The sequence below is a fragment of the Amblyomma mixtum genome, chromosome 2, assembly GCF_055824585.1.
Source record: "Amblyomma mixtum isolate Tamu chromosome 2, ASM5582458v1, whole genome shotgun sequence".
Classification (NCBI taxonomy): domain Eukaryota; kingdom Metazoa; phylum Arthropoda; class Arachnida; order Ixodida; family Ixodidae; genus Amblyomma; species Amblyomma mixtum.
Window position 1 is genome coordinate 293,174,680 of NC_143013.1, and position 27,342 is coordinate 293,202,021.

Below are 27,342 nucleotides of genomic sequence, written 5' to 3' on the forward strand. Positions count from 1 at the left end.
GGAGTGTGTCGCTGTCGCGCGTCCCGTCTGACACGTTGTTCGTCTCCTCGAGTTGACTCGGTGGCGTGCGGCGTCTTTGCGTGTGGGCATGGTCGACCCCTCCCGCGGTTTTTCCGAGGCTGCGCGGCTCATCCGATCGAAAATGCGGGCGGCGTATGGCGTGTTTCCTCCCCCTCTCCCCGTGCCTTCTCCTCTTCCGAGTGACTTGAACGAGGTCTCTCGTCTGTGGGGCCTTCATCCCTGCTTGCGAGCGTTAGGGCTAAGTCAGGGCTGCGAATGCGTTATTCGTCTCCCTGTGACTAATGACGGTGTTCAATAACTAGAATAACTTTACGGTCAAAACTACGTACAACAGTGTTTTAAAGTGGATTTGGTCGGAGAGAATCTAACTGTGATGCGCCATGTTCCGATTTCGTCGCCGGAGTGCCTGTGATGTTATCGGTCGGGGAGATGCGATCGTATTTCTCGCCTTCGGTGAAGACGTGCTGCTCGGGGATTCGCCCTCTCCCTCTCCTTGCCATAGATATAGTGGGCGTGGCCTTACGGCTCTGCGATGAAGCCTACCCGATCGCGGCGCACTGGATCTTTCACGATGTCTCACTGTGGACCTAAATTGTAATGTACTCCATTTTAGTTGCAGTCGTTCGGCTCGTTCAGTATTAGTTTACGTCGAGGAATCCTTCGAGCTGCTTGCGATTCAATGGGCAGGCAATTACATACTCTCGCAACGATAAGTTGTGTGCGTTCGTGCGCTAGCCGCTACGGTTTTCGTAGCGTTCTGCGCACGAGCAATGATGAGTCGCAGTTTGCTTGCGTATTGAAATGTTTTGTGCACGCAACACTACAATTGTGTGTTGTCGTGTTAAACCTAGGCGAATGTGAACCTTTCAAATCCGTAATCCTTCACTACGACAACAACAGTTATGTGGAAATGGTAGTGTGTCACCTTCGTGGCTCTGGATAAGAAATAGCCTATAATATGGCTGCGCTTGCTTGGGGCACTCTCGCGCTAGGAAATACATCAAAGCAGCACCGGATATTCTGCCTTCCGGCTCGTTCCGTTTTACTGACGTTTCCTTACAAAAGCCTCGACTGACACCCAGTCGCCCGTCAAAGAGCAATTTCAATATTCCTTCATATCTTGGCTGAAATATTAAGGCTAGGTTTTTGTTGTTCGCGCTTTTACTTTTCGACCTTCTTATTGTATACCTACTTCCTAGCCTAATCCCGTGTCGCCATGCAATGACATATGCCACAACGTAAGCCGGCAATATTCTCTGCCTTTCAATAAATGTTCTTCCCGTCACCCGTATAGCGTCGTTGTGCTGTCTAGCTGTCTTTGGGAGGTGCTGCTCCAGTCAAGGACCCCAATATAACCTGATCGATCAGCTTGAATAACTTAGCTCTTGAGAGGCCAGCAATCTGGTTGCGTCTGTACGAGCACCGACAAGTCGATAACTCTTCGCTGGTCGCTACCTCTGAGTCGGCTGTTGTAGCAAGGCGTAGAACTGCTGGCGGCGTATACGAAGGGACAAAATGAGCCGGTCTGGGAATACCCGCCAATCAGAGTAGCGCCAGTGTAAACAACCAATGTCTGTACTGGCGGCTGTCACCTCCGACGTGCGATCTGCTAGAATACTCAGAGACGTCTGCCGCGTTTGGCATACAGGGCAACGAGGCTACAGCCAGAAACCTGCGACCCTACGGTTGTGTCTTGCTACTCGGGATCTCCTCTAACTCTTAAAGGGTAACTGCACTGCACGGCTTTTTGAGAATTACGCGATATTCAAGGATTCGAAACTACATAGGCTGTAGGTAAGGCATGTCTAGTGTTCTTGCGCTAGCATTTAAAATGGTGACGTAATCGACGATTGAATTTTGCGTTTCTCCTCAAAGCAGTGGAACAGCCCGGGAAGTTCGGTATGACGTCACGGAAGGTAAGATTTTAATTGACCGCTCCCGTCAGCCACATCCTGTTGTGCCTCGTCGGATGCTGCCAAACAACGCTGGGCGAGTTTTGGCTTCGGTGGCATTGGATTTTTTCCTTCAAAGCAAGCTTTTAGACGTTGGAAATATACCGGTACCTTTGATGTCGTCATCATGCGACCCCCACTTGGCACTGTGCGCTGCGGAGAAGCATGAAGGCCGTCGCGATTTTAATCGGCGATTACGTCACCATTTCAACTGCTAGCTCAGAAAGACTCCACATGATTTACCTGCAAGTTTCACGCATTCGACCCCTTTAAGCTCATCGATTTATAAAACCTATGCAGTTGCCCTTTAAGGAGGTTTTCCGGCTTACTATGCTCCACCCTACCTATATTGAGTGTCTTCCGAATAAAAAAAAATCTTCTGTCAGTAATGTCCCTCGTGGTTTTCCCTGTGTTCGTTCTGCGCTGCGCTAGCTTAATACCGAGAAATGGACCAGCTAATCCGGCAACAAGTTTGGCCCGCACATACGCCTTCTTGTTTGCTACGTTTCAACACAATGGGTGCTTTACGCTTTGACAATAGAACAAAATCGTAAGGGGTGCCCTTGATATCATCACAGTTATAGAAACAGAGCGGAAAGTGCACTGATTATTCATTGTTCTGTGATTGCTCTGCATGCCCCGACGAGACGCAGTCAATAAGTGAAGGTCATGCATCAATTTATAGCTTTGCATGAACGATCCTCGCTGCAGCCCGGGCTACCTACAGGTCGAAGCAATGTGAAAGGGAACAGTTTATCAGCACTGTACGAGCGATTGTTCCCCGAGTGCCAGTGAGAAGCGTTACCGTGTTTTCCCAAATATAACGCGCATCTTTTACCGTGAAAACTGTTCCTGAAATGGCGCGCACGTTACAGTCGGGAGCAAAACGGGAACCACCCTGCGAATTAACACTCATAGTGCTATTGCTGTCTATTACAGTCTGTGGCCTTTTAAGAATGAAAATGACTGGTGACCTCCACGAAGGCTCGTCGTTACTACGGCACGAAGAACAGCATGCAATGGTGCGCATATAGTAAACATACAAAAACAAAACTGGTTTGGTTTAGTTTGGTTTATGGGGTTTAACGTCCCAAAGCGGCTAAGGCTATGAGAGACGCCGTAGTGGAGGGCTCCGGAAATTTCGACCACCTGGGGTTCTTTAACATGCTCTGCAGCGCACAGTACACGGGCCTCTAGAATTTCTCCTCCAAAGAAATTCAACCGCCGCGGCCGGGATCGAACCCGCGTCTTTAGGGTCAGCAGCCGAGCATAAAACTAAACTCTCTCGCTCTCGAAAAAGCAGAAACGAGCGTGGCTGAAGGCTTCTGCAAAAAGTGCTTTTTCTTTTCTTGCAAACAAGAAATGAGCAGAATACAAAGATTGGGAGGTACTTGTGTCCATATTCCTATGTGATAGAGTTCGCGTTTCAATGATATTGATTCCTTACGCGCTCGTGATAACATGCAATCATGTTCTCGCGTAGAAATATCACACTTTGGAAAAAAAAAAAAAACCTTTCGGAAGTCAGCGCTCGGTTTGTTCGTGTCTTTTTCTTTCTCTGTTACCTTTTGCAGCTGTAGCTTTTCTGTTTGTGTATATCAGGTGTTTGTTAGAAACTGCCAGTTGCGGTACCTTTCGTCGCTTTAATTTTCTAGTTCACCGATTATCCCTTCAGTGCGTTTTCAAGTATTTGGCGGTTGGGTTTTGGTGGAGGCAAAGTAGAGACCTCCGCTTGTCAGAATTAATGCGGCGTCATCTAGTGCGGCATGCCTCAGTGTTAGTTTGGACCTTGAGAATCGATCAACCAATCAGGATCTTTCCAAGTTCGGCGCCATCCTGTGCGGCTTGCTTCATTGCTGCTTCGTATCTTGAGGATCGATCAACCAATCAGGGTCTTTCCAAGTTCGATCGTAATATTCAAAATAAGTATGGTTCTTGAAGCGCGGGGTTGACTGTTCCATTTTACGTTTCTCGCACCTGAGCACACGCTTCTGCGCGTATACGCGCGTAACTAATTGCTACTCCATGTAGTGCTCCATGTAGTGAGGCTCAAGAACGCTCTAGTCAAGGGTTCTTCCGATTGAACATGGCGCGCTGAATTCCGTCGCTCGAGTGGCCCGCACATTGTTGCCTCGTCTTGACTGCGTGTCACGAAAAGGGTCAAGGCGTGCCCGCGTCCGTATTCGTTTCGGCGGCGCCGTGTGGTGTGTGTATGTGTTCCTGCTCCTCTTACGTGGAGACTTTTGTTACCGTCGCACCCTGTACAAGTCTGCCGCCATCCTCTGCTCATCCTTCTCGGCTCTTGATCCTCGCTTCAGGTGACAGCTGCGTGTTGCAACCTGGGCCGGGAGCTAACGACAGGACGTGATGGTGCATCCTCTTCTTCTCCCCTTTTCTTCCTTCTTTCTCTCGAACATATTCTTCCGTCCCGAGGGGGAGAGAGAACGAGGAAGAGAGAAAGAAGAGGCGCCTTGTCAGGGCGTTGCTTAAGATTTTGATGCACCGCTGGCGGCCCCTTGATACCGCGTGTCCCAAGCTGCTTTGTCTCGCTGAGTACTTGCCTTTTTTTTACCCTTCTAATACCGGGCGAGGACGTCTTTATATGCTGGAACGTGCGGTGGAGAACGTGCGGTTTTCTTCTTGTCTTGTCTTGTCCTGTCTTGGGAGAAGTTCGAGACAGCGGCGTTGGGCCTTTTTTTTTTATTCCGAGGGTTCCGTCGCTCCACCCACTACAACGACGCTGTTGACTCGACGCCACGCCGGCGTGACAAGCGAAGAAAACAAATATAAGAAAAAAAAACTTATAAGCGATCAGAGGAGGCGATATGCTTCGCAGTGCTGCGCCACAGTACAGGCGTGCTTGTCGTGAAGTGAAGGGACGGATTAGAAGGGGTAGCGGCTGTCATGTAGGCTGAATAAGGGGAGGAGATGGAACAGTGTACGTTAGCGCCATGCTGTATATGGGGTGACTGGTTTTATCTTTCTTGCTTTTTGGTTGTTTCCATTTCTTTTCCTGAACTGCCTTCGTTTCCTTTGTTTAACTGCTGGACGTCAGCCGCGCACAGGACAGTTAAAAACGCGCACGCGAAGTGAGTCGTAACGCCCTCTACATGATCGCGACGTTCATAGCATACTCGCCTCTCTCTGTCGCCGTGCAGGTTTTTACTTCGCCGCTGTATGTACAGTCGTGTGCGCAATTAAATGTCAGGGCGATCCCGATGGGCGTGCCGGCGGTTTCGCTCACTAACCATTATGGCAGGCAGTCCCGTAGTAATGGTTATTGCCGCCGCGGTTTTCCGGACGTAATTGTAATGGACATCGCTGCAGTCATTTCGCGGTGACGTTCAGTTTGGTCTTCACGGAGATTAAAAGGAAAGATAATGAAAGTATCTGGTGAACGCATGTTATGCACTTGGCGACTTTTTCTGGAATAGAAAGGCTTAAGGTTATTCCAGGCGTTGATGCAAAGCGTGGCGAATATTTTATCGTTTACGTCACAATGCCGAAGGCAATGCAGCAGTCAGTATGGAGCTATAGCGCTAAAAGAAAGATGCATTCCCAGCTGAGGCCGTCAGCTCTATCGCGCATGTCCAGCATGCTCATCATGTTCTTCATCCGCGCATGTAGACCTGTCTCAGCGACCTCGACGATGATGCGTCGAGCTCAACAGACGCGCGCCCGCATTGTATGTGATGACGTTGCAAAAGCAAACAAACGAAAAATCGTGATGTAGTGCGCTCAGAGATGTGGGGTGTAGCAACGCGGAGCACGGGGGCTACGACAAACGCAGGCCCGACCGAGCGAGTAGGGCGAAATGTAACCGCAGAGCACGCCACACACACACACCGCGAGAGAGGTTGCACAGCTCTCGTATACACCCCGCCACCACCCGCACGAGCCAAGTCTAACCTAACTTAACTTCAGCAAAGTTAACGTCTCTGTTTATTAATAGGCGGCCAAGAATTTACGGGAGCGCCAGCGGCGCGATCATTACAGCTGTCCGCCTCCAAACACGCCCTGTGTGCCTACCGTGGGAGCGCGAGGGGGCGCTGTAGAACGGGTTGTTTCTTCGATACGTTCTCCGGTCATTTGTCTTTTCTTCTTGACCGTAATAAGCCTCATGATCGGCAATCTATTATCTGTTTCGTAATGATTGCTATATGTTTTGGGGCACGCAGGGCGTGTGTATACACGAAACGGGAGCATTGGCTGAGAGTAACGTGAGCTCAGACCTGATTTGTGTTTCCCTGCCGGATTTGTCATTCCGGTTTCGTCTGCCTGCGCAGCGGCGTGAGAAATGGCGCCCAGAGTCGGTTGTTGCGATGACCGATAACGAAGACGGCGACTCGGGGTCTTTCGTGCGCCATTTTCGTGCCCAGTATGATAAAGTTAATGACTTTGTTGCGTGTAGCGTCAGCTGCGGCATCTAAAGAAATTTTCTGTTCGGAAGAAGAGGAGGAGAAGGAGGAGGCAGATGCTCCGTAGCGTGGAACAACATGGTAACTAGGGGACTATAACCCCGTCTCAAAATATTCAGGGGGCACTTTGGCTCTCTAAAGTGCTGCAAGGCGAAAACCTTTCCTGGCGCACTGTTTGCCATTGACTGCGAGACTGTATGTGTTTTACTAGTAGTTTAATTGACTACACACTTTCACTACACATTACAACTACACACTTTGACTGCCGACTTTGACGGCTTCTTTAGCACGACTCTCTGCTTGGATGAGTTCGGTGGCATCCATGGCTCTTTTCGCAGTAATAAGGTATGTAATGTGGTCACCCGCGGACGCCTTACGCCCCCTGCCGGAGCGGACAACTATTTTATTAGTTGTCGTGTGCTCCAGAAGGGGGCGTCAGGCATCCGTGGGTGACCTCATTACTTCGAATCTGCGCACTCTGACGTCATAACCATTTCTACGAACCGAAAAGCGTGACACCTCTGTTGACAACCTACTGTCGACAACGATGATGCATTAAAGGCTTTCGCCTTAAAAAACTTTTTCACAGTGGGAGTTTGAGAGATATACGAGCGCAAGGCGACATCTTCGGCAAGAGCGCAGTCTCCAGCCGAGCACAGCACGGGTCTGGAAGCTGTCACTTCGTGCTCGTAACTTCCGCTGCTGTCAACAAGTTGCGAGGCGGAGTATAGGAGATGTATGCTGTATTTCTGTTCGCAACTCCTCTAGTTTTATACGTAGGAGACTGAGAAATAAAGAGCTTATTTGACGGTCTTACTTCTCTTAAAACACTTTCACAGCCTTGTCAACTGCATACTGATGTCAGGTCGAAGGGAGGCGAAAAAAAGAGGAGATATCGTAGCGAGAGCGAGGGCATCGGTGGATGAATATATCGCTGTGTTTTTGCTATGGTGTGAGTAACGAATAAAAAAATTACCGACGATTACGTTACTTCCTAATGCGAAATTTGAGTTCAGCAAATAAGCTGTTTCATCTTTTCGATAGTGAGTCAACCCCAGCTGCGGAGTTGGTTTCAGGGACAACGCCGCCGATGACGACACAAACAATATGATACCCTCGCTTCCGCAGCGCTAAGAACCAGGTCTAGCCGTGGGAAGGTGGTCACGTATTCGTCGACGTGCCGGGGCCTACGTGAAATAACCGGCGCGTCGGCAACTGAAGAGCACCCTATCCGCCACACAAGAACAGGGGGGGGGGGGGGGGGGGGGGGGACCGTCAGCGGCATCCAGCGGTATCAGTCGGTCGCTGCTAGCGCTGGGGGGATGAAAGGGGGGCGGAGCTGGTTACGAGGCCGACGACAACGCCGACGACGACGCGAAACCCAGGAACGGACGCCAAAGAGCTGCGCTCTAAAAATTTTTCGCGATGTACTTGCTTGTTTTGACGTTGCTACAACACACCGAGCACTTGCGGGAACGTTTCCGTGGGGCAATTTTATGGTATTGAAGGGCACGTGTGAGAACTATCGACCTTGTTGCTCCGTCTGTGTTGATAGCTGGCTATCGCCAGTGGCATGATTTGTATCACCTTATCGATTATTGCTTTATTCTGGTGGACGCCCAGGGTAATACCGAGTATCCCTCATTGTCCTCGCTGCCTCTATGTTACTTCGCCGTTATCAAGTGGGAAGTGCGGCCGCAGCTTCTTGAAATGACTGCATGGTGCGGCATACTGCGCGCCTCCCTGTGGCAGCCGCCGCAGTTGTGTTAAAGCCGAGATTTGAAACATAACCACGTTGCGGGAAGGGCTATGGATGCTCGTGTGCGAAATGGAAGAACCACAAATGTTCTTAAACGATTGAAAACTGGTACTGAGAAAACGAATGGCGCAGTATCTGTCACACATATCTCGGCGGACACCTGAACCGCGCGGTAAGGGAAGGGAGGAAAGTGGGAGTGGAAGAGGAAAAGGAGAGAGGTGCCGTAGTGGAGGGTTCCGGAATAATTTATACCACCTGGGTTCTTTTAACGTGAGCTGACATTGCACAATACGCGAGAGCCTTTCACGTTCGCCTCCTTCTAAACGCGGCCTCCGCCGCCGGGTTCGAACCCGTGTGCTACGGCTCAACAGCTGAGCCCTCTAACCGCCGGAAACGTTCGACGGGATGGAACACAACAGTGCTCTCGGAACATTGCCCGCAAATACGCTGCTCGACAAGATGCTGAAGTCTGTGCGTACATATGAACGCAACAACGTTAAGTCTGCCGTTCAGCTGAAAACCCCGCGTCGTCTGGGCTGCGTTGTTTCGAAAAACCTACGTCAGGCGCGACGTTACGCGTGGACGCTTGGATTGAATGTAATTAAAAAATGGACTTGCAGTGTGATTTAAATCTGCGAGCATGTCTCAAACGACTGTATTTGATTTAATGTAAAGAAAAATTTTCATAAGTTTCAGTCGGGATCCGAGCCCACGATCCTTACAGCGCCAGCCAGGCATGCTACCGTTTAGGTCACTTAGGCACTTGGACTTGGCTGAGGTACAGGGTGGGGGGTGGGGGTGGGGGGGTTATGTGTCTGGGGTGTTGGCTTAATTGGAAGCTTTGCAATGTGGTAATTAGTGGAATTAGCTAGAGACGTACTCACTAGTGAGGTACTAATTAGAGAAACGTTTACGCAAAATGCAGTGCGACTCACGCTATGAGGGACGCCGTAGTGGAGGGCTCCAGATAATTTGGACCATCTGGGTTTCTTTACCTTATAGTGACATCGCATAGTACACGAGCCTCTAGCATTTCGCCTCCATCGAAATGCTACCGCCGCGGCCGGGATCGAACCCGCGTGTTTTGGGTTAGCAGCCGCATAAGCACTGAGCCACCGCGGCGGCTAAACTGTGTAATGATAATTGTGATTAATGTGTGAGTGTGTAACAAGAACAGTGACTGTATGTGAAGAGAAACTGCTGAAGGGAGCCATTAACGTCTTTTAAGGCGGAGTTCAAGTGTCACCCTAATTTTTTCCTCACACCATAAACCAAAATCGTCAACCGCAAGAACACAAAGTGCACCATCTACCTCTGCTTATCCGCATCACCGAGGATGTAATCTTCGTGAATATTTTATGCGCACAGACAAAAAAAAAACAGAAAAGTTTTCAAAAATTGAAATATCTCTCCTGGTATGACCTCCAACCTCCCCCATCTTTCTTCCTAATTCTGCCCATGGCTATCATTGTCACTTCTTTGTCCCGTGGAGAGAGAAAAAAATTAGTCCCTTTTTTTTTTAATTCTCTGGCTTCAAGATGAAATCGCACCATCTGAAAGTGCACGTCCCGGAATGCTTTGCGCGTGTCGAAGTGTGCATCTTCTGATGATGCGAAGGACATCTTCAGTCAAAAAGTATCGACACCAAGCCTCTCAAAGAATTGCGGGCGTCACGTAGGACACGCCTACTGTCTCCGTCTCCAGCTTTGAAGTACAACGTGCACAGCTTGTTTACAACGTCGCGTACACGGATACAGCATCACCGAGCATGCCTCTCGCATTAGTGCGAACAACTAAGGGGCCGCAGATGCGGTCGAAGAGGTATTTAAAGCGTCTCGCGTAGAAATAAGCTACTGACAAGGCTTACTTTCAAGTAAAACAAAAACTTCGCAACGTGTGCTAGACAACTTTGGGAATGCTCCTCCAGCCAAAAGCGCGTCGATATCGGCAGCTCGTTGCGTTAGTTTTGTGCGATTTGTTGTTTTTTCTCTCAGTAGAACACAAAAATTCCGAGCAAAAAGCGAAAGCCCTCCACTCGCTTCTCCAAAACGCTCGTACTTGAGCTGAAAAATAAAACTTATCTCTCTCTCTCTCTCCTAAACGCTGCTGGTCACGTATACGCCCATATTTTCACTTTCATGACTGAAATAAAACATGACCGTAAAAAAGTTGAGCTTGCTGCTTCATAGTGAGTTGTCAGGCTGAATTGTACGCTTCCATTCGTATTTGTCTTCTGAAGCCGTTTGAAGCCTATATTTTCTTGTTTTCTAAAATAATATCGCCACTTTATAGTCAGCGCTTGTGTTGCCCGTCTCTCTTCCGTTCCGTACTGCGCGCTGTTTTCAAGAATGGAATAATACGCAACGGAAATAAGTTACGTAGCTAGCAGAAAGGAATATATACAGGGTGTGTCATCTAAGACTTCACGCAATTTTTTAAAATAAGATTTTTGAATTAGAAGAGCGGTTTTTTCGGCATAGCATTGTCAGCGGTGTAGTACATCAGAATACAGCTGAGACGTGCTAACTAGCAGGCTGGTTAACTAAAACTCAGAATAGTGAACTTTTTAACTATTGCTGTTGGGCTCCTTAAATATGCAAAGGCGTGTAGCCCAAAGTAAGTAATTTTTCATATCAGTTTTTAGAATTTCGAAAACGCCGTTTGCCTCGGTGCTGTGGCCCAACGAAGTTTTGCTACATCGTGCCAAAATACATTCGCTTTCGAGAAGCTTGCAGCCAAAGCAACCTCTCCATTGCACATAACTCATCTAAATAGCCAAAATTTCTAGGGAAACAGAACCTATATTAACTGCATCTTCAAAATTATAAAAAAACTGGTATAGGTACTACGATGGGCTGCACGCCTGTTAGTAATTAAGGAGCCGATCAGTAATAGTTAAACATTTAACTCTGCAATAGTAGTTAACCAGTTTGCTAGTTAGCACGTCTCGTCTGTATTCTGTTGTACTACACCGGCTGTCAATGCTATGCCGAAAAAAACGCTCTTCAAACTCAAAAAGCCGATTTTTAAAAATTTTGTAAAGTCTTAGGGGAAACACCTTGTGCGTTACTACAAAGAAAAACAATGCGATACTAAGACTAGTGCCACAAGATTACATAAAACAGGAACCGGATGCATAGAAAACCATACAGTATTGCAATTAAGTAACAAGTAAGAAGGAAATCGCCCGTACTTGACGCGCCAGAAACCCAAGTAACAGCCAACCAGCAACGAATAATGTACGCTGCGAAATTCCGCGTTCTTACTTCGCGAAGGTTCGCGCATCAGCCAGCAAGACGAGTTGCCTGTCGGGGTATGCAGGCTGTTTCACAGTTTTTCGTTTATCTTGGACTTTTCGCGTCTGTTTACCTCGACTAACCCGGCGGAAAGCGGTAACCTACCTCGGCTGCGTCGAAGGCACGCTGACTCTCGAAACCAAAATAAATCCGCCGGCAACCACAAGCTTTAAACCAGTCTTCGTTGCACTGTGGTAGTTGTGCGTTGTGAGAAATAGAGTTCGCCTTGTCGGGCGATGTCAAGTACGCCATTTTGTTTCGCAGAGTCTATCAATCAAGGCCGTTAAATAAAGCTTGGACTCAGTATTATTCTGAAAGTCCGTATTTTATCTTGTCAAGGCCGCGAGATCGGGCAAAACAGGTGTCAGGCATGGAAATATTAGCTCATGCATATATTTCAGTACCTTCGTGTCCGTACTCTCCATGCGAGGTGTTTACGCCCTTCTGATGAAACAAGATGGAGTGCCCCAAGTGGTGTCACTACTCTAAAGGCAAGCACTGGTACGCATTGAAGGCAATTTAGTATGAACCACGGGAATCAGAACTAAAGAAAAAAGAGAGGGGGGGGGGGGGGGGAAGGGGGATGCTGGAACGCGTATTTTCGTTGGGTATCGTGATGCATCCTCGAGTGCCGAGCTCGTGCGCGGGCCTGCGAGACTTCGAAAAGGCTTAATCTTATGAATTTTTCATGTCAAGCCAACGGTGTTAGGCAAGAATATATTTCGGCCGCCCGAGACTCTTTAAAGTTCACCGAAATCTCAGTTAGGCCGGTTGCGTTCCTCCTTGATTTAAATTCAGCCACGGCGGCTGGGATCGAACCGGCAGTTTGGGGCTCAGTAGGAGGACAGCGTAGTCAATGAGCAACCACGGTGAGGTAGGGGGCTCAATGGGGCAGTTACGTTAAAGAATTACTGCTTAATGCTACCATGCTTACGCGCCCACTTTCCTGACTTCGAAGCGGAAAAACCTGAAGTGTAAACAGACGTGAAGCTTGGTGTAGTGGAGCAGTATTTTAATGTAACAAAGGCGGCTTTCGTTATTTAAGCGCCGCTTTGCAAGCGTATTTACTGCAGTATGTTAGCCTATCTGCAGAGCGATACATGTGTTTGATGAACTGCCAATCAAGAACACCGCTTTCGCGGAGCAAACTGCATTTAAATCTGTCATTACCAGGAAATTGGGACGAGCCCTTCTAGTTCCCCTAGCTACCGCGACGTGGCGCATGGCGTTTAGTGGTCAAAAATAGCGTGTTGGCATGCTGGGTGACGTAATTAAAAAAATAATTACCGAGTGGCTGCAGGACTGAACGTGTTAGGCCTGTAGGCTTTAGCAACACTGTCTGGGTGTCCCAATTTCCTGGTAACGGACGCACGCTAAGGAACTGACATTGATATTGTCAGCTCTTGTTGTTAATCTATGTTACAGCTCTGATTATCTCTCAGCCGGCCACTGCAGTGCCGTATTGGGCTAACTAACATTCTTGGTGAAGGTTTGTATTTTGTGAAAACTGCTGATTTCTCCGGCTTTCGAGCGATTCAGTCCTCTATGAATATAGGTAAATCACTTACTCAACGAAAGGCCACCGCTTGGTCAAAGTCCTTTGTTTCTCTTTGTGTACTGACACACAGCAGACTAGCGATGCGAAACCGCTCAATTTAGGCGATGTACGTCCGATACTTTCTTTTGTACTCAGATGACGTACTAATTACAGTATTTTATCCCACGTGCTTGCCTGGTATCTAAGACATCACTTCGCTCAATATATTCTGATCGCTCATGCAACAGTTTAACTAACCAGTGGACCGAGCATAGAACCTTCCACACAACGAACGCTCTGGCTCGTGTTCGGGCGTCAGAGCGCGAAAATAAAGCGTAGTTCTTTTTACATGGAAGGTCTCTTGTTTATGTGACCTGCAACACAGTTTGAGGAAGTAAACCTTATGTTCGAAGTACTCTTCGAGCCTATAGTTACCTTGCATGCGCGCTGTGTGGCCGTTTTTCGCTTTTTCCAGCTGTTCCACGCTTTCTGGGGCATGGGTCAGTCGTTACACGGTGCTTTTCTTCGGTGCTTGGGTTGGGAGGCATATTTGTGAACGTCTCTTAACGAGCTTATAGCATTTAGCATGTAAACAGAATGGTCGCTTGAGACCCTCTGCGGTGGATGAGTGGCTTTGCCGTTCAGCTGCTGATCTCAAGGTCGCGGGTTCGATCCATGGCCGCGGCGGTTGTACATTGGTGGAGGCGGAATATAAAAAAAGGCCAGTGTGCTGTGCGATGGTAGTGGACGTTAACGTTGGACTAAATTAATCCGCAGAAGTCCACAGTGGCGCTCCCTGACAGCCCACGTATCACTCCAGAAGATTTAGCCCTGTAATTCCCAATTTAGAAAAGTAGCTTGCGCTACCTACTAATATCCCTAGCTAATATCCCTACTATTATCTCTACTAACAATATCTAATATCCCTACTAATATCGCTAGCTCGTGTTGTGCACAACAGATCGTTTTATGAATTAAAGAAGTATTAATAAAGAAAGGCAATGTGTAATACACATATGCACTCCAGTTTGTTTCTTTGTCGTCGTCGTTCGTGCGTATACCTTGGTCATGCGCCCAACAGTCCGAGCGAAAGGTAATTTTTAGGGGTGTGCGAATATCAAATTCTTCGAATACGAATCGAATACGAATACTTGGCTCCGAATATCGAATCGAATATTGAATAATCAAGGACAGACGCATTTAACCACTACAAAACATTTATTTGAGCACCCAAGAACATCGCAGTTCAACTATCGATGATTAAATGAACACGAAAGGTGTGTGTGGCTGCACAAAAAGTATCAGTCTCGAACATTATTCTTAGAAGAGTGGAAATATCAGAGAAGATGGCTGGTACACAGCATTGATTAAGGCTAGCTTGCCATCAGCACGAACGCGCGTTCCTGGTATGAACATAAAAGGTTGTCGTGAAGGAAAACCCGCTGCTCCACATGGTCAGGCAGAAGTAGTTCCCTTCTAGCTGAAACGACTCCTCCAGCCACAGAAAATGCCCTCTCACTTGGCACTGAACTGGCACGTATTGCGAGGTACTTCGTGCACCGCTCTGACTATACCAGCTTCGCAGGTATAGCCACAAAGAAGCTCACCAGCGCAGTCAGCTACAGCATGGCCCTTAGAGGAAGGAATGCGCATTGCTCTGGGCTCCGCCTTGTTGTTATGTCTCTGTCAATAGGGCTTGCGGACCGAAATGAACGCCGGTGCTCACAATGAATATTCGGCTAGATACGAATATTCGTGTCGGGTCGAATATTCGAGACAACACGAATACTTGGATTTCGAATCGAATACGAATACTAAAAATTTAATATTCGATTTATATTCGAAAATTTCGAATATTCGCACACCCCTAGTAATTTTCTTAGCGACGCCATATGACCTGTGTCTGTCCTTGATCACAGCGGAAGCTTGTTGAAAGCATATTTGCATAACTGAATATAATAATGAAATCAACAGTCCTTCAAACCAAAGAAAGCGGAGGGGATTGTTAATATTGTTATTTTGATGGATACCTTCAATAGGGTGGAAGTGGAAATTCATTGAGCAAACAACTTAGACAGGAGACATATATTACAAAAGTAAACGAAAGGACAAACAAATGACGCCAGTGGGCACTGAACTTACGACCTCCGCATGCCACGCTCAGTGCTCCACCAACTCGGCCACTTTCGAAGGTATTTATCTAGCCTGTAGGCTAACATTGCGAACGGGTCGCCACAACTGGCCACAACGCCGGACGTAATAAATGCTGTTATACTGCATGTTACAGAATATTGTTGGGCTCTTTCTTGTGTATTTCATTACACTCACGCCCATTTTCTTGTCGACTCATAGCGTGGAAAATTTTCATGCTGAACTTTCACTCTTTGCTTTATTTCCTTCCAGGCCGGTGGCTGGGCCGACATGGAGGCTGCGGAGCGGAGATCGGCGGGAGCCGAGCCCAGACCGCCATCCACGAGGCTCGCCGGTATGGAACACAGGGCCAGGGTACGTATTCACTCGTCCCTTCTGCGGCCCGTTGCCTCCGGCGCCCTCGGCAGGACAGCCCGGGAGCCACAGGAGCCCGCACGCCGTCAGTGCGCATGCACAGATCGTCTTGAGTGCGACAGATGGCGCCAGGTTCCCGGCAGCTGCGCGCGCGCCTGCCCCTTTGGGACCTATCAGCACGTGCGCACTGGCGGTGGGCGGGCTCCTGGTACTCCGGTAACGGTAACACAGTATAGTAAACGGGTCTAAAGAGACAGCTCTTTCTGAAAAGCAAGCTTTTACAAGCTAGAGAAGACAAAAAAAGAAACAAGCGAAAGACAGGTGTCGCCCTTCCTGGCCGATTTCGCAAGTAAAATGAATGCATGGGCACTGATTTTTGTGGCAGTATGAAAGTACATCGGTAATAGTTTTGTCATGCTAATAAATAAAAATAGCAGCAACAACGAAAGCAAGAGAAATCTGGTGGTTTCAGCAAAGGAAATGTTTAAGCTAGCCAGATGATTATACCTCTTTGCAAGGTGCACTGAAAAAAAAAGGGGAAAGGATACGCGCGTCTGATAGATCATTCCCGTACTTAAGCCTCGATAGTTTCCCCTGAGCTGCCTCGCCTACTTGGGATGAACTTAGGATGTTAAGGATGTTTCTAATATCAATGAATCTACCCGCTCACCTCACTCATTCAATCTCATTCGCTCGCTCGCTCACTCACTCACTCACTCTCTCACTCAGTCTCACTCTGTCACTCACTCTCACTCTCTCACTCAGTCTCTCACTCGCTTGCTCACTCATTCGCTCACTCTCTCACTCACTCAGGCTCACTCACTCAGTCTCACTCTCACTCACTCGCTCACTCACTCACTCAGTCTCACTCTCATTCTCTCACTCAGTCTCACTCAGTCTCACTCTCACTCTCTCACTCACTCTCACTCACTCAGGCTCACTCTCACTCACTCAGGCTCACTCACTCAGTCTCACTCTCACTCACTCGCTCGCTCGCTGGCTCACTCACTCACTCACTCACTCACTCAGTCTCACTCTCTCACTCTCACTCTCTCACTCAGTCTCACTCAGTCTCACTCTCTCACTCTCACTATCTCACTCTCTCACTCGCTCGCTCGCTCACTCACTCACTCTCACTCTCTCACTCTGTCTCACTCTCTCACTCAGTCTCACTCTCTCACTCTCACTATCTCACTCTCTCACTCGCTCGCTCGCTCGCTCACTCACTCACTCACTCTCACTCTCACTCTCTCACTCTGTCTCACTCTCTCACTCAGTATCACTCTCTCACTCTCACTATCTCACTCACTCACTGACTCTCAGTCTCACTCTCTCACTCAGTCTCACTCTCACTTAGTATCACTCTCTCACTCTCTCACTCACTCTCTCACTCAGTCTCACTCTCTCACTCAGTCTCACTCTCTCACTCACTCTCTCACTCACTCAGGCTCACTCACTCACTCTCACTCTCTCACTCAGTCTCACTCTCTCACTCTCACTCACTCGCTCACTCTCACTCTCTCACTCAGTCTCACTCTCTCACTCACATTCGCTCGCTCCAGCTAGCGATGACGACAGCTGCATGCAACACCATGGCATGCAAACCTTCTCAGTAGAGGTGCAGGACGAGGAAATGAGCAGTATTTGTGTACGATGCCCCAAGATCATATAGGATGTTTCAAACCCCGCCAGTATATAACCTTCATATTTTCACTTACTATCAAAGCGTAGCGAAGACCGCCGTCCGTCTGACCATACGACGATCAAAGGATGCCGTCACTCGCTCAAAGTGTAGGCTGCTTGGCGAAGAGCAGTCTCCGGGAATTTTGGCGGCGTAGCCGGCGGCTTTCCTTGAGCCGGATTCCGAGTATTCAAAGCGGTGCGAGCTGGGCTGATGGCGCTCCTTTTCCCCGCCGTGGCGTGAACGAGCGCTGGTTTATTCATACGGCCTCGCAGAATTCGGAAACAAGCCATCAAAGGCGCTTTAAATCCTCAGACATTTTAGAGGTGTCTCTAGTATCGTGTTATATATCTTTTTACTGATCTTTTTTTTTTTCAGCGCCCGACGCGGCTGCACTATGTGCTTTCGCAGCTATCTCGCGTACGACGTGAGACACATGCTTTGTGTTCCGAAGACGCTATGGAGGCAAGGCGGTAGACGTCGTGTCTCCCTTTCTACTTATCACACACATCGTGGCCGTTAGATCGCTTTTACTTGTGGTGAATGCCAGCTGTATGGAAGCGAAGCGAATGCCAGTTGTAAATTGCCTTTAACGCTAGGTGTCACCGCCGCCAGTTTGTGCTTAGACTTGAAGAGGGGATATTACGAGGGGAACCAAAAGTGATTGTATTTCGTGGTAGCAGAACTTGTACTTAAAGGGGAACGTAGCCAGTTATAGCAAATAGTTAAGTGGGGTGATGAAACTAGGGCTGAGAACTTGTTGGGATGGGATGCTGACGCTCCTGCAGACATTGAGCGTTTGGAACTCCCGATCCTTAAAAATCGACATCGAACGAACGTCTTGCTTATGAACGACGGGCATTTTGCACAAAGGCTATTACTGTAATTACATTGAAGCGATGAGTAGAAAAGAGCAAATTAAAAAAAAAATTAATTGCTGCACACCCAGAGTTTAGATAACTCTCAACTACCGAACGCACAAAATCCACAGATCTACTTCAAGTCAAAAAGTCACTCTCTCTCTCTCTTTTTTTTTTTTTTACAGAAAACGCCACTGTTCTTTTTATTATAGTACTAACAGTGGATGTACACAACATTTGTTCATTGAAGTGATGCTTTTGTCAGACCAGTGGCAGCACATGGACTTGACATCTCACAATACGCTTCGTGAAGTGCCGCGGGCGGGCTGTGACGCGGACGGAGTATTTTCTCCACCCCTGTGGCGTCACTCATGTGGATGTGCCAGCGATGTGTATATCAATACTGCTCACTACTCTCTAGGTATCAATGTTGCCCGTGGCGCCTCAAGAAAATGAACAAAAAAAAAAGGGTGGTGCGGCTTGATCGCTCCTTATATCGAGGAAGGTTAAGACTGCACGAATAGGACGAGGGCAAGAGGCACAGAAACCAATACAACATCACTTTATTCAAATTGAGCCAATTAGCTTGCAAGAGCGTTCTACTAAAGCTCTTTATACCGTGATTATTGTGGACTATGCGCAATCGCCGACTGGCCAGAAAATAACAGCTACAATTTTTAATAACAGAGTAATTACTCATTGACATCCACCCAAGCGCAGCCATACGGCTACAAAGGAAAGCTACACAGCTTTCTCAGAAACCTCGTAGTTTGTAGCCGTATGGCTACTAACTATGAGGATGTTTATGTAATGTAATTACTCATATAATTATTACGTAATGACATGTGTAATTACGTCATTACGTTATTACTCATGTCATTACGTAGTAATTACAAACTACGAGTAATTACTCATGTCAATGAGTAATTACTCCCTTATTACAAATCTACTCCACCTTGGGGGATTCCCCTAAACATTTGACCAGTTACAGTTTTTTAGGCAGTCTATAGACTGCCTATAGACTTTTGTCTATAAGATCTATAGACTCTCTATAGACAATTTCTATACAAGGAATACAAATTCTATAGACAGTCTGTAGACAATTTATAAATCTATGGCCATGCACTTTTAGTAGACTTTTGTGTATAGACAGTCTATAGACTCTGTATAGACAAAAAGAAATATCTATAGGAATGCAATAAAGTCTATAAGAAGTCTATAGGCTGTCTATAGACCATTTTATAAGGGTTAACTTGCCGTCGAGAAAACTTGACGGTAGGTCTACGCGACTACACCTTCACGCATTCAGCGAAGTTTCGGAAAAGGCGTACTCTTCGAGGTGCTTGAAAGATTTCCTCGGAACCTGTAACTTGAATTGTGACGAGGAACGCAAGGCTGTACGATGATGGTTCTGGGGTGCTGAAATATTGTTTTATGCTGCATGCTGCGCTAGCAGAGTCGAAAAGTTCTACCAGTGCATGGACACAGAGGGAGTGAGACCCACGAATATGCTGCACAGCTGTGGTTTCTCATTCATATTTGTGGTTTCTCAGTCATTTCGGTCTTTCATACTTTTCGAATATTGTGTCTTTCAATTAATAAGAAAACGTAAGTTCAGCGTTTGTCATCTCTTCAAATGATTTTGAAGGTGGCTATAAAATGTTCTCGTTGGGTAAAATAAAGGCAATTGAGAATCTGTGCCGCGTACAAGTCCTCAAAAACTATCCGAAAATTTACAAACAATTTTATTTTTTAAAGTCCCATTCCCGCGCCTCGCGGCTACGTCCAGTGCAGGTTTCTCGAGCCAATTTCGCCTTTCACGTTCGTAAGACACGCGTGACGTCAGCAGTAAGGTGCTGTCAAAGACTCTTGGAAAACATCAACAATGTTGACACCTGAAGCAGACAGAGGGATTTGTCTCTCTTCCACTCCTTCCTCTATTGGTTAGCCGTGGCGAGGAAACGAGCCCCCCCCCCCCCCCCCCCTTCAGAAAAAAATAAAAAGAAGGTGTTAACAACCGAGAAACTTTCTGACGGAGTCAGGTACTGGTCTGTACTCTTTAATTTTTCTCGCTCGCCCCGGTGTGTGAGTGGAGAGGGGAAAACGCGGAGGTCGGTTTATGGGGTTCAACGTCCCAAAGCGACTGAGGCTATGAGGGACGCCGTAGTGAAGGGCTCCGGAAATTTCGACCCCCTGGGGTTCTTTAGCGTGCACTGACATCGCACAGTACACGGGCCTCTAAAATTTCTCCTCCAACAAAATTCGAGCGCCGCGGCCGGGATCGAACCCGCGTCTTTTGGGCCAGCAGGAGAGCGCCAGAACCGCTGGGCCACCGCGGCGGCTGGAGGTCGTTTTCAGTATGTCGCTACGTATGCTAGATCGAAAATTTGCCTGGAATGATGATAGGCGGTTAAATTACCTACCACTATTTAAGCTTTTCCTACACTAGGTGGATACCTTTGCAGCGCCCATCTAAGCACTTTCACGAAGTACCGCCATGCCAGCACAGCAGCATCACCAACGTGCCGTTGCTGGGATGTGTGGTATATCGTTCCGCATTAATTTTAAGGAGATAGCCTTGAAGGCCCGTCACTCAGAAGATCCGGCGTTGGCGTTGTCGGCGTTGTGAGCGAAGATTACGAGCATGACTCTGCCAGGTGGTGCCCAGAAAGCAATCTAAGAGTAAGGTGGGCCATCTGGGTCACGTGACTTTGCAGTGGGATCACATCCTGCCCAACGGATAGTGAGCAAACTGCGCACCGTAGCAGGTGGCAGTTATAATGATTGGTCGCTTGGGAAGAGCAACCTGGGCCGCAAAAGGCCTGCAGCTAGGATCACCTACCATCGCAGTGCTGCGGCGCATCGCTTAACCGCTGCACCACAGCGCCAGGAGAGATATGATGGCTCCCAAGGATCTACGAATATCATGTCCGACAATTTCGGACAAAATTTTTTAAATTTGGAAAACTGTAAGATACATTTACGTAGATATTGAAGGTAATGGTCAGTTCTGATATTTAGCAAAATCTCTCTTTTAGAGGGTTTCAATCGATCGCATCGAGTAGTTAAGACTCCCGTAGAAAACCAATGGGGAATGCTTTTGACGGCAGCAAAATCGTTAATAGAAAAAAAACAATTCAAGACTGCTGTCGGTTGATCTGCGGATATAGGGATTGCTGTATTCAAATCTTACATTATATAAAAAATAGCGTTCATAAAAGGTTTCCCGTTCAAAAACGCTTTTTTCTAGAATTGTTGGGTATGAAAGTAGAGAATGACCTTTTGCACGTATGGGAATTAACCCATTACGCTATCGCGTCATACTCTTAAGGCGGGGCTTAAGTGTACCCTCTATTTTTTTTGATGACGGACAAAATATGCTTTTTTTTTTCTTTCTGTCTGCCCCCGAACTACTTTACTGAGAGCTGGAATTCGCGACTTGTTCGCCAGCTTCCACCATTTTTCCTTCGCTTCACGACCCTTCCGGGATGTGTACCTGAGCCAAGCAACGGCTTTGCGCATGAGGTAGGATGCATATCGCGCAAGAGCCGCTGTCGTTTACCCACCATTGGCGAATCCTCGGCGGTCACGACCCCGCTGAAGAGGCGGTCGGTGTCTCTCGTACACGCCACACGAACCCGGAAGTGACATTTGGCAACCTGCCTGTCGGAGGTGCCCGGCATGTTTGGCGTGCGTACGTCTCGCACTTGCCCAGGTGTGGAACCCTCGATGGAGACGCGGCAACGGCCCATTCGGGCGAAAACAAAAAAAAAAAGCTTTCTCGCGGAGGGCGCACGCTGGGAACGGACAGGTGTCTGTGGCTACGATCGAAGAACACTTTCCGCCTGTCGTCGGGGTCTGCGTGAGTTGGGGCGTTTCTTTTCGGCAGGTTTTGCAGCGCAGTGCACTGAGGTCAGCCGCGCAGGAAAAGGAATAAGCAAATAAATCTATGCCGTCAAGCCCGCCCAAAAACTATATCTTGGAAAATAAACGTTATTCCGTGTCATGATGCAGCCTCTGTCAAGTGTGTATACGCATAGCCCTTTGCACGCAAGGCTAAAGGGGAAGCCCGGCAGTTTGGTTTCTTCCAAACTTCCAAACTTGAGTAATATATGTAGGCCAAACAATGAAGCATCGCGTTCGTTCCATTCATGCGCGGTTCCGGTTTTTTAGTTTTCAAAGTGTCTATAAAGTTAGGTGTGACGTTCGCCTCTGGAGTTTGCTCTCAATTTCCATTAGCAGCGGGCATTTCAGCCGCCCCGAATAAGTGAAAAACGGTATTGGTGCTTTCACGTCTGGAATAAAGAGCTGTCCATTATGACCCTGACAAAGGCTTGCGAACATACTACATTTTGCATAAGTATACAGGCTCGTCGCTAGACCGTGGTCGCAAGCTATAGTTGCTGAAGTAGCTCAGCATTTATTGCTCGAAAGTTTATGAACAAAAGTGTAATTCCTTCTAGACACCTTTAATAACATAAATAGCAAGTGGTAGCGCTCACTACTGCTACGGCCATGTTGGTCTGAGGACTTTTGCTAGATAATACTTCCTCTAGTGAATGCTCTGTGTCAGTGACTTGCCATCAAATTAAAATTATTGCGTTTTTATATCGCACAGCACGTTTTCATCATATGGTGCCTCCGATTTCTTGCCACATTCACCTCCCTTTCCTTCAGATGAAACGAGGGAGCATACGCGAGACATCTTTCAAGGGGCCGAGGTTGTGTGCGGGAAGCTGTAGCTCTTTATTGAAGTAATTAAAGAACCTTGTGAATATGGATTACAACTTCTGGTTTCTGGAACGACCTTGTTCCAAACGGATGCCACACAGAGGCTCCCGAAGGCCTTTACCCCGTAGCCATACCCTTCTTTAAAATGCCAGCAATGATTTATTCGGTCTTAGCGCGATCTGCGGTAATTGAAAGTATTTACTTGTGCTGCCTCCCGTGAAGAAATAGTCCGGCCAGTGTCGAGGTGCCAAGGGCCTCACTATTAGCAACCACCAAGGAACAAGATGTGCGCGATTTGGCCCAAAGGTTGTGGGGATTAAATGGGGAGATATATATACGTTCTCCCCGTTTAACCGCGGCTGACACAGTTCAAAACCGCGCGGACCCTACCCCGTGGTCGCGAGCCCTACCGAGCGCACGGCGACCACGGCGGGCCTTGTTCTGCGGGAACAAAGGAACGACACACTGGCTGACACAAACAAGGCATTTATTGCTACAACAACAATAACGCCAGCTAGCAACAAAATACGCTGAGGAATCGAGGACGTCCGACTCACCAGCACGGTTACGAGCGAATGTTCGCCCACAGTAGGGCAAGGGAAAACTCCGAGACCGGACGGGTCGGGCTGGCGGGAGCATGTTCCGACCAGGAGGCGCCCGTCGACGAAGAGCGGAGCCGCGCGTGACACGTTCGTGCGCTTTCCCGGTCCCGAGCAGAAGAGAACAGGGTTGCCAGCTCCTAATCTAAAAAAAAAAAATAGCCAAGAAAATGATAAAAGTAGCCAAAAAGTAGCCAGTCTACGGCCACGGTCTCAAAAGTAGCCAGAATTGGCGCCAAGACACCAAAAAAACGTCACCAGAGGCAGGAAATTTACAGTTTAAAGACAGGGGGCAACCTATGGGGCAACAGTGCTTGTAAATAACTTGGAAGCATAAGAGGTATTTATGACGTGACTTGAAAAGTGACCAGAATAAATCATTTTCTCTTCGGCAGAGCAAATACTTTGTGTTCTTTTGACGCAGTCATAGTTATTAATGCGTGAGCATTAGAGGGGACATGTCGCGATTTCGTGATGGGTAAACAAAGTGAAGCCCTACGTGAAGCCCTTGTGAGTCCTACGTGAAGGCGTACGTGGAACTCTAGGAGTGAAGCACTGCCTACCAGTTTATGAGTACTCTCCCCACCATGGCTTGTGGAAGTTAAATTACTGGTTGGTTGAGACTGGTTGCTTGGGAAGAGCAACCTCCATCGCACACCTGCCATCGCAGGGCAGTAGCGTATTGCTTAACCACTGCACCACGGCGCCAGGAGTGGTAGGACTCTCAGCGATCAGTAAATGTATAGAATGACCGATTCCACATATCTGGGCATTAACCCATTAATGCTATCTCGTCATGCCCTTAAGACGAAGCTCAAGTCTGATTAAGTCGCCGTTCTTTGTCTGAAGCCTGCTTAATTGACGTGTAAAATCGAGCCTCGAACCGAAACCGAAGTGAAAACCGAAGTGCCTGCGCGACTAATTCGCATTTGGCCTAACCCCGCTAAATTGTTCCCCATTTATCGACAACAAGGCAGGTACAACAGGATAATGGTGTTCATAAATAGCACTTCAAAAGTAGCCAAAAAGTAGCCAAGTAGCCAAGCTCAAATTTTTGTTGCCAAGAGCTCTCAAAAGTAGCCAATTTGGCGCATTTGGCGCAAAGTAGCCAAACCTGGCAACCCTGGAAGAGAACCGTCTCTCCCCCGCGCGCGCGCAGCAAACGCCATCCGTGGCGCTGGTGTCGCTGTGACGCGAGCGCCCTCCCCTGTTAGTTAAAGTAACACAACTGAGAAGAGTGCATTGCGGGGAAGCTAACCACAGTTGAGGGTGCATTGCGGGAAAGCGAACCGCAGGGGACGAGTGCGTCCCCACAAGGTGCACGTGCCAAGTGATATGTTTCCTCAAAAGAATTTCCCTAATGGCGGCCGCCGCAAACTTCGCTTCTTAAAACATGAACCTAAGGATCAGGTGGTGTGGTGGTGGTGATCTCTTTAACATACAGCAGCTCCTCTTTTCTGCCGCTCATGCGCTAAACTATCGTAGTGCATTAATAGTATTGATGCTCTATATTGATGGCAAAGAATTTTTTTGTGAAATAAAACTTGCCACAGAGAACAAAAGAAAAGAAGTCACTTAAAGAAGAAAAACAAACAGCTGGAAATGCTGAATGAACAACAAGAAGACGAAGTGCTGTATTTGTCATGCATGGTCTAACCCCGGGACATTTCGGGTTGCAAGATTGAAATTTCCTGCACTTACACTTCTTCCATTACGCCTTCTTTTCTTTTTGTTTTTCTTGAGAAATGACCCAACTCCGCAAAGTTTCCCTGCCTGTCCGCCACCCTGCAGCTGGCGTAAACACGTAGTGGCTTGTTTGCAGTGTACCAGCTTATTTTCGTCGCCGTGTGGGATCTATCCCAAAGGTCGCGCGTGCCGTGTGGGTCGGTAGCGTACGAGCGGCGTGCCGTCTCACCATTCCGCCACTCCCACGGAAGGAACCGCACCATAAGCGCAGAAGACGCGCGCCCTCCAGGAGCCGAGTTTTCATGTGATTATGATGAAAGTGGGTACTGTTGCCGAGAGGAAGGTTTCCGGATTACGCGATGGTCAGCCGTGTTGCATCGCTCCATTCCCCTGTGCCCTTATAAAAATGGTCTATAGACAATCTATACACTTCTTACAGACTCTATTGCCTTCCTATAGATATTTTTTGTCTATAGATTATCTATAGACTGTCTATAGCATTTCTATTGCCGTAGACTGTTCTGTAGGATTTGTCTATGGGAGTCTATAGACTTTATAGACAGAACTTTATGGACAGTCTATAGACTGTCTAAATTTTTTTTTGTAAGGGATGGTCCGTCAGTCTACTGTTCCTAGTTTCAAGACTGCTTCTGGCACGTTCACCTCGCACTCACGCAGGTTCTTCTTGAAGAGTCTAGGCGAAGGCATTGCGGCCCTTTGTTGTGACGAGCAAAGCGCTAGAGCCACAAGAAAAACTATGGGGCATGTGTACGCTTATGTCACCTTAGAAGTATTATGCGATAACATTAAATTGCACATTTGTCGTAGCTTCCGTTCCAACTTCTGTGTGTGTTTTCGTCAGTTTCTTGGCAATTGTTTGTCCATGAATCGTCATATTCGGACTACTCGCTGCAGATGGAGGTATCCGCTATGCTGTGACGGTATTGACATTTGCATACATCACATTCACACGTCACAAGGCCACGTGACCTATCTCGACCAATCAGTGAATTTCGTGCGACGACAACTTTAACGCTATCGAATTAAAAACATAAAGCAACCCTAAACGTTCTTGAACGAAACGTGGAGATGAGCTTGGGGGTGCGCTAGCTGTCGCGAGATGTTGCTGACTCATCCTGAGCGTGCTTAACAACAACCTCGCCGACTGTATCAATCCAGGAGGGCGGAAAGCCGTCGCTCAGTCAGAGCCGTTGAGTTATGACGAGCGCTGCTTGGAGGGCGTGGTACGGAAGTTCCGGGACACAAGGGGACGCATCGTAGGAACCGGGTCGATGCTGGCGTTGTTCGCGGAATTCTGTCCCGAGAGTACATAATTCTGATGCGGCGAAATAAAAGCAATGCTTATCAGTGGCCCCATCGTCTCATACTGCACCGTCTAAATGGGATGCGGTAAGCTCTGGTAGCAATTCGGAGGTAACACGGGTACAGCTTCGTCACCGCGCAGCACTGGTTCCATCGTCATCGGCGATGTGTCGCCAGTTTCAAAAGCTGACAGGATGCCATCAGGAGACGCCGATGTGTCTCGTCGACAGTGCACTACAGAGCTCACCGAAAGTAATGAGATTCGTTGTGGACAGTTGGAGAAAGGCGCACGTGTAGCGTCGTCATGGTTGAAACATGAGGTATTATAGCCACTCTTTACTGTCAGGTTACCGGAAGGCCCGAACTGGACTGATCTCGACTCGGGCACCGCTTATTCAAGAGTGCTATTCCGGGAGGTGAATGCCTCAACGTGTAGTTGGTTCTTGGGAGAGCAGCACTTAAGTTTTAGGGCGGCGCGTTTAGCAGCTGCGTCTGCCTCACTCATCGCGGTAGAACTGGCCAGATGTATTGCGCCGCGCTTTTGCGTCGCGCTTGTATAGCCGTCACCACCCACCCACAATCCACCACGGGAACCACCCCGTCGCAACCACACTTCAGTTACAACATAGTTCCGAAATCGCTACGAAAACCTGTGACGATCCCTTAAGAATTGCACTCTAAAGTGGGTAAATCAGGATTAAGTTCATCACATCTCGCTAGCGAGGAGTCCGCGGAGAGACTAAGCGTGACTGACGTCCCTTTGCGGGTAACTCTTAAAACGGTAATGGTTGCTCATTAGGTGATTAATACTTGTAGCAACGGAGTTAGTTTTCGAGGGACTTAGTCCTATCTGTCTTAAGGTAGGAAAGAAAAGGCGGGGAAGTTGACCAAGAGAAAGTACCTGTTTGCTACGTTGTACTAAGTGAAAGGGATGAGAGATGTAGGGGAAAAGGAAAAAAAAGAGAGGTGAGTCA

The 27,342-nt window shown here is 47.9% G+C and overlaps 1 protein-coding gene across 7 annotated transcripts in view; it reads left to right on the forward strand.

Moving 5' to 3' along the window:
• Positions 1 to 27,342, forward strand: part of Rbp (RIMS binding protein) — a 388,544-nt gene that overhangs the window by 112,045 nt on the left and 249,157 nt on the right. For all 7 annotated transcript variants that reach the window (XM_089574466.1, XM_089574471.1, XM_089574467.1 and 4 more), the window contains exon 2: positions 15,387 to 15,488. In XM_089574466.1, the coding sequence (XP_089430592.1) occupies positions 15,387 to 15,488 (102 nt within the window). The remainder of the gene's footprint in view (positions 1 to 15,386; positions 15,489 to 27,342) is intronic.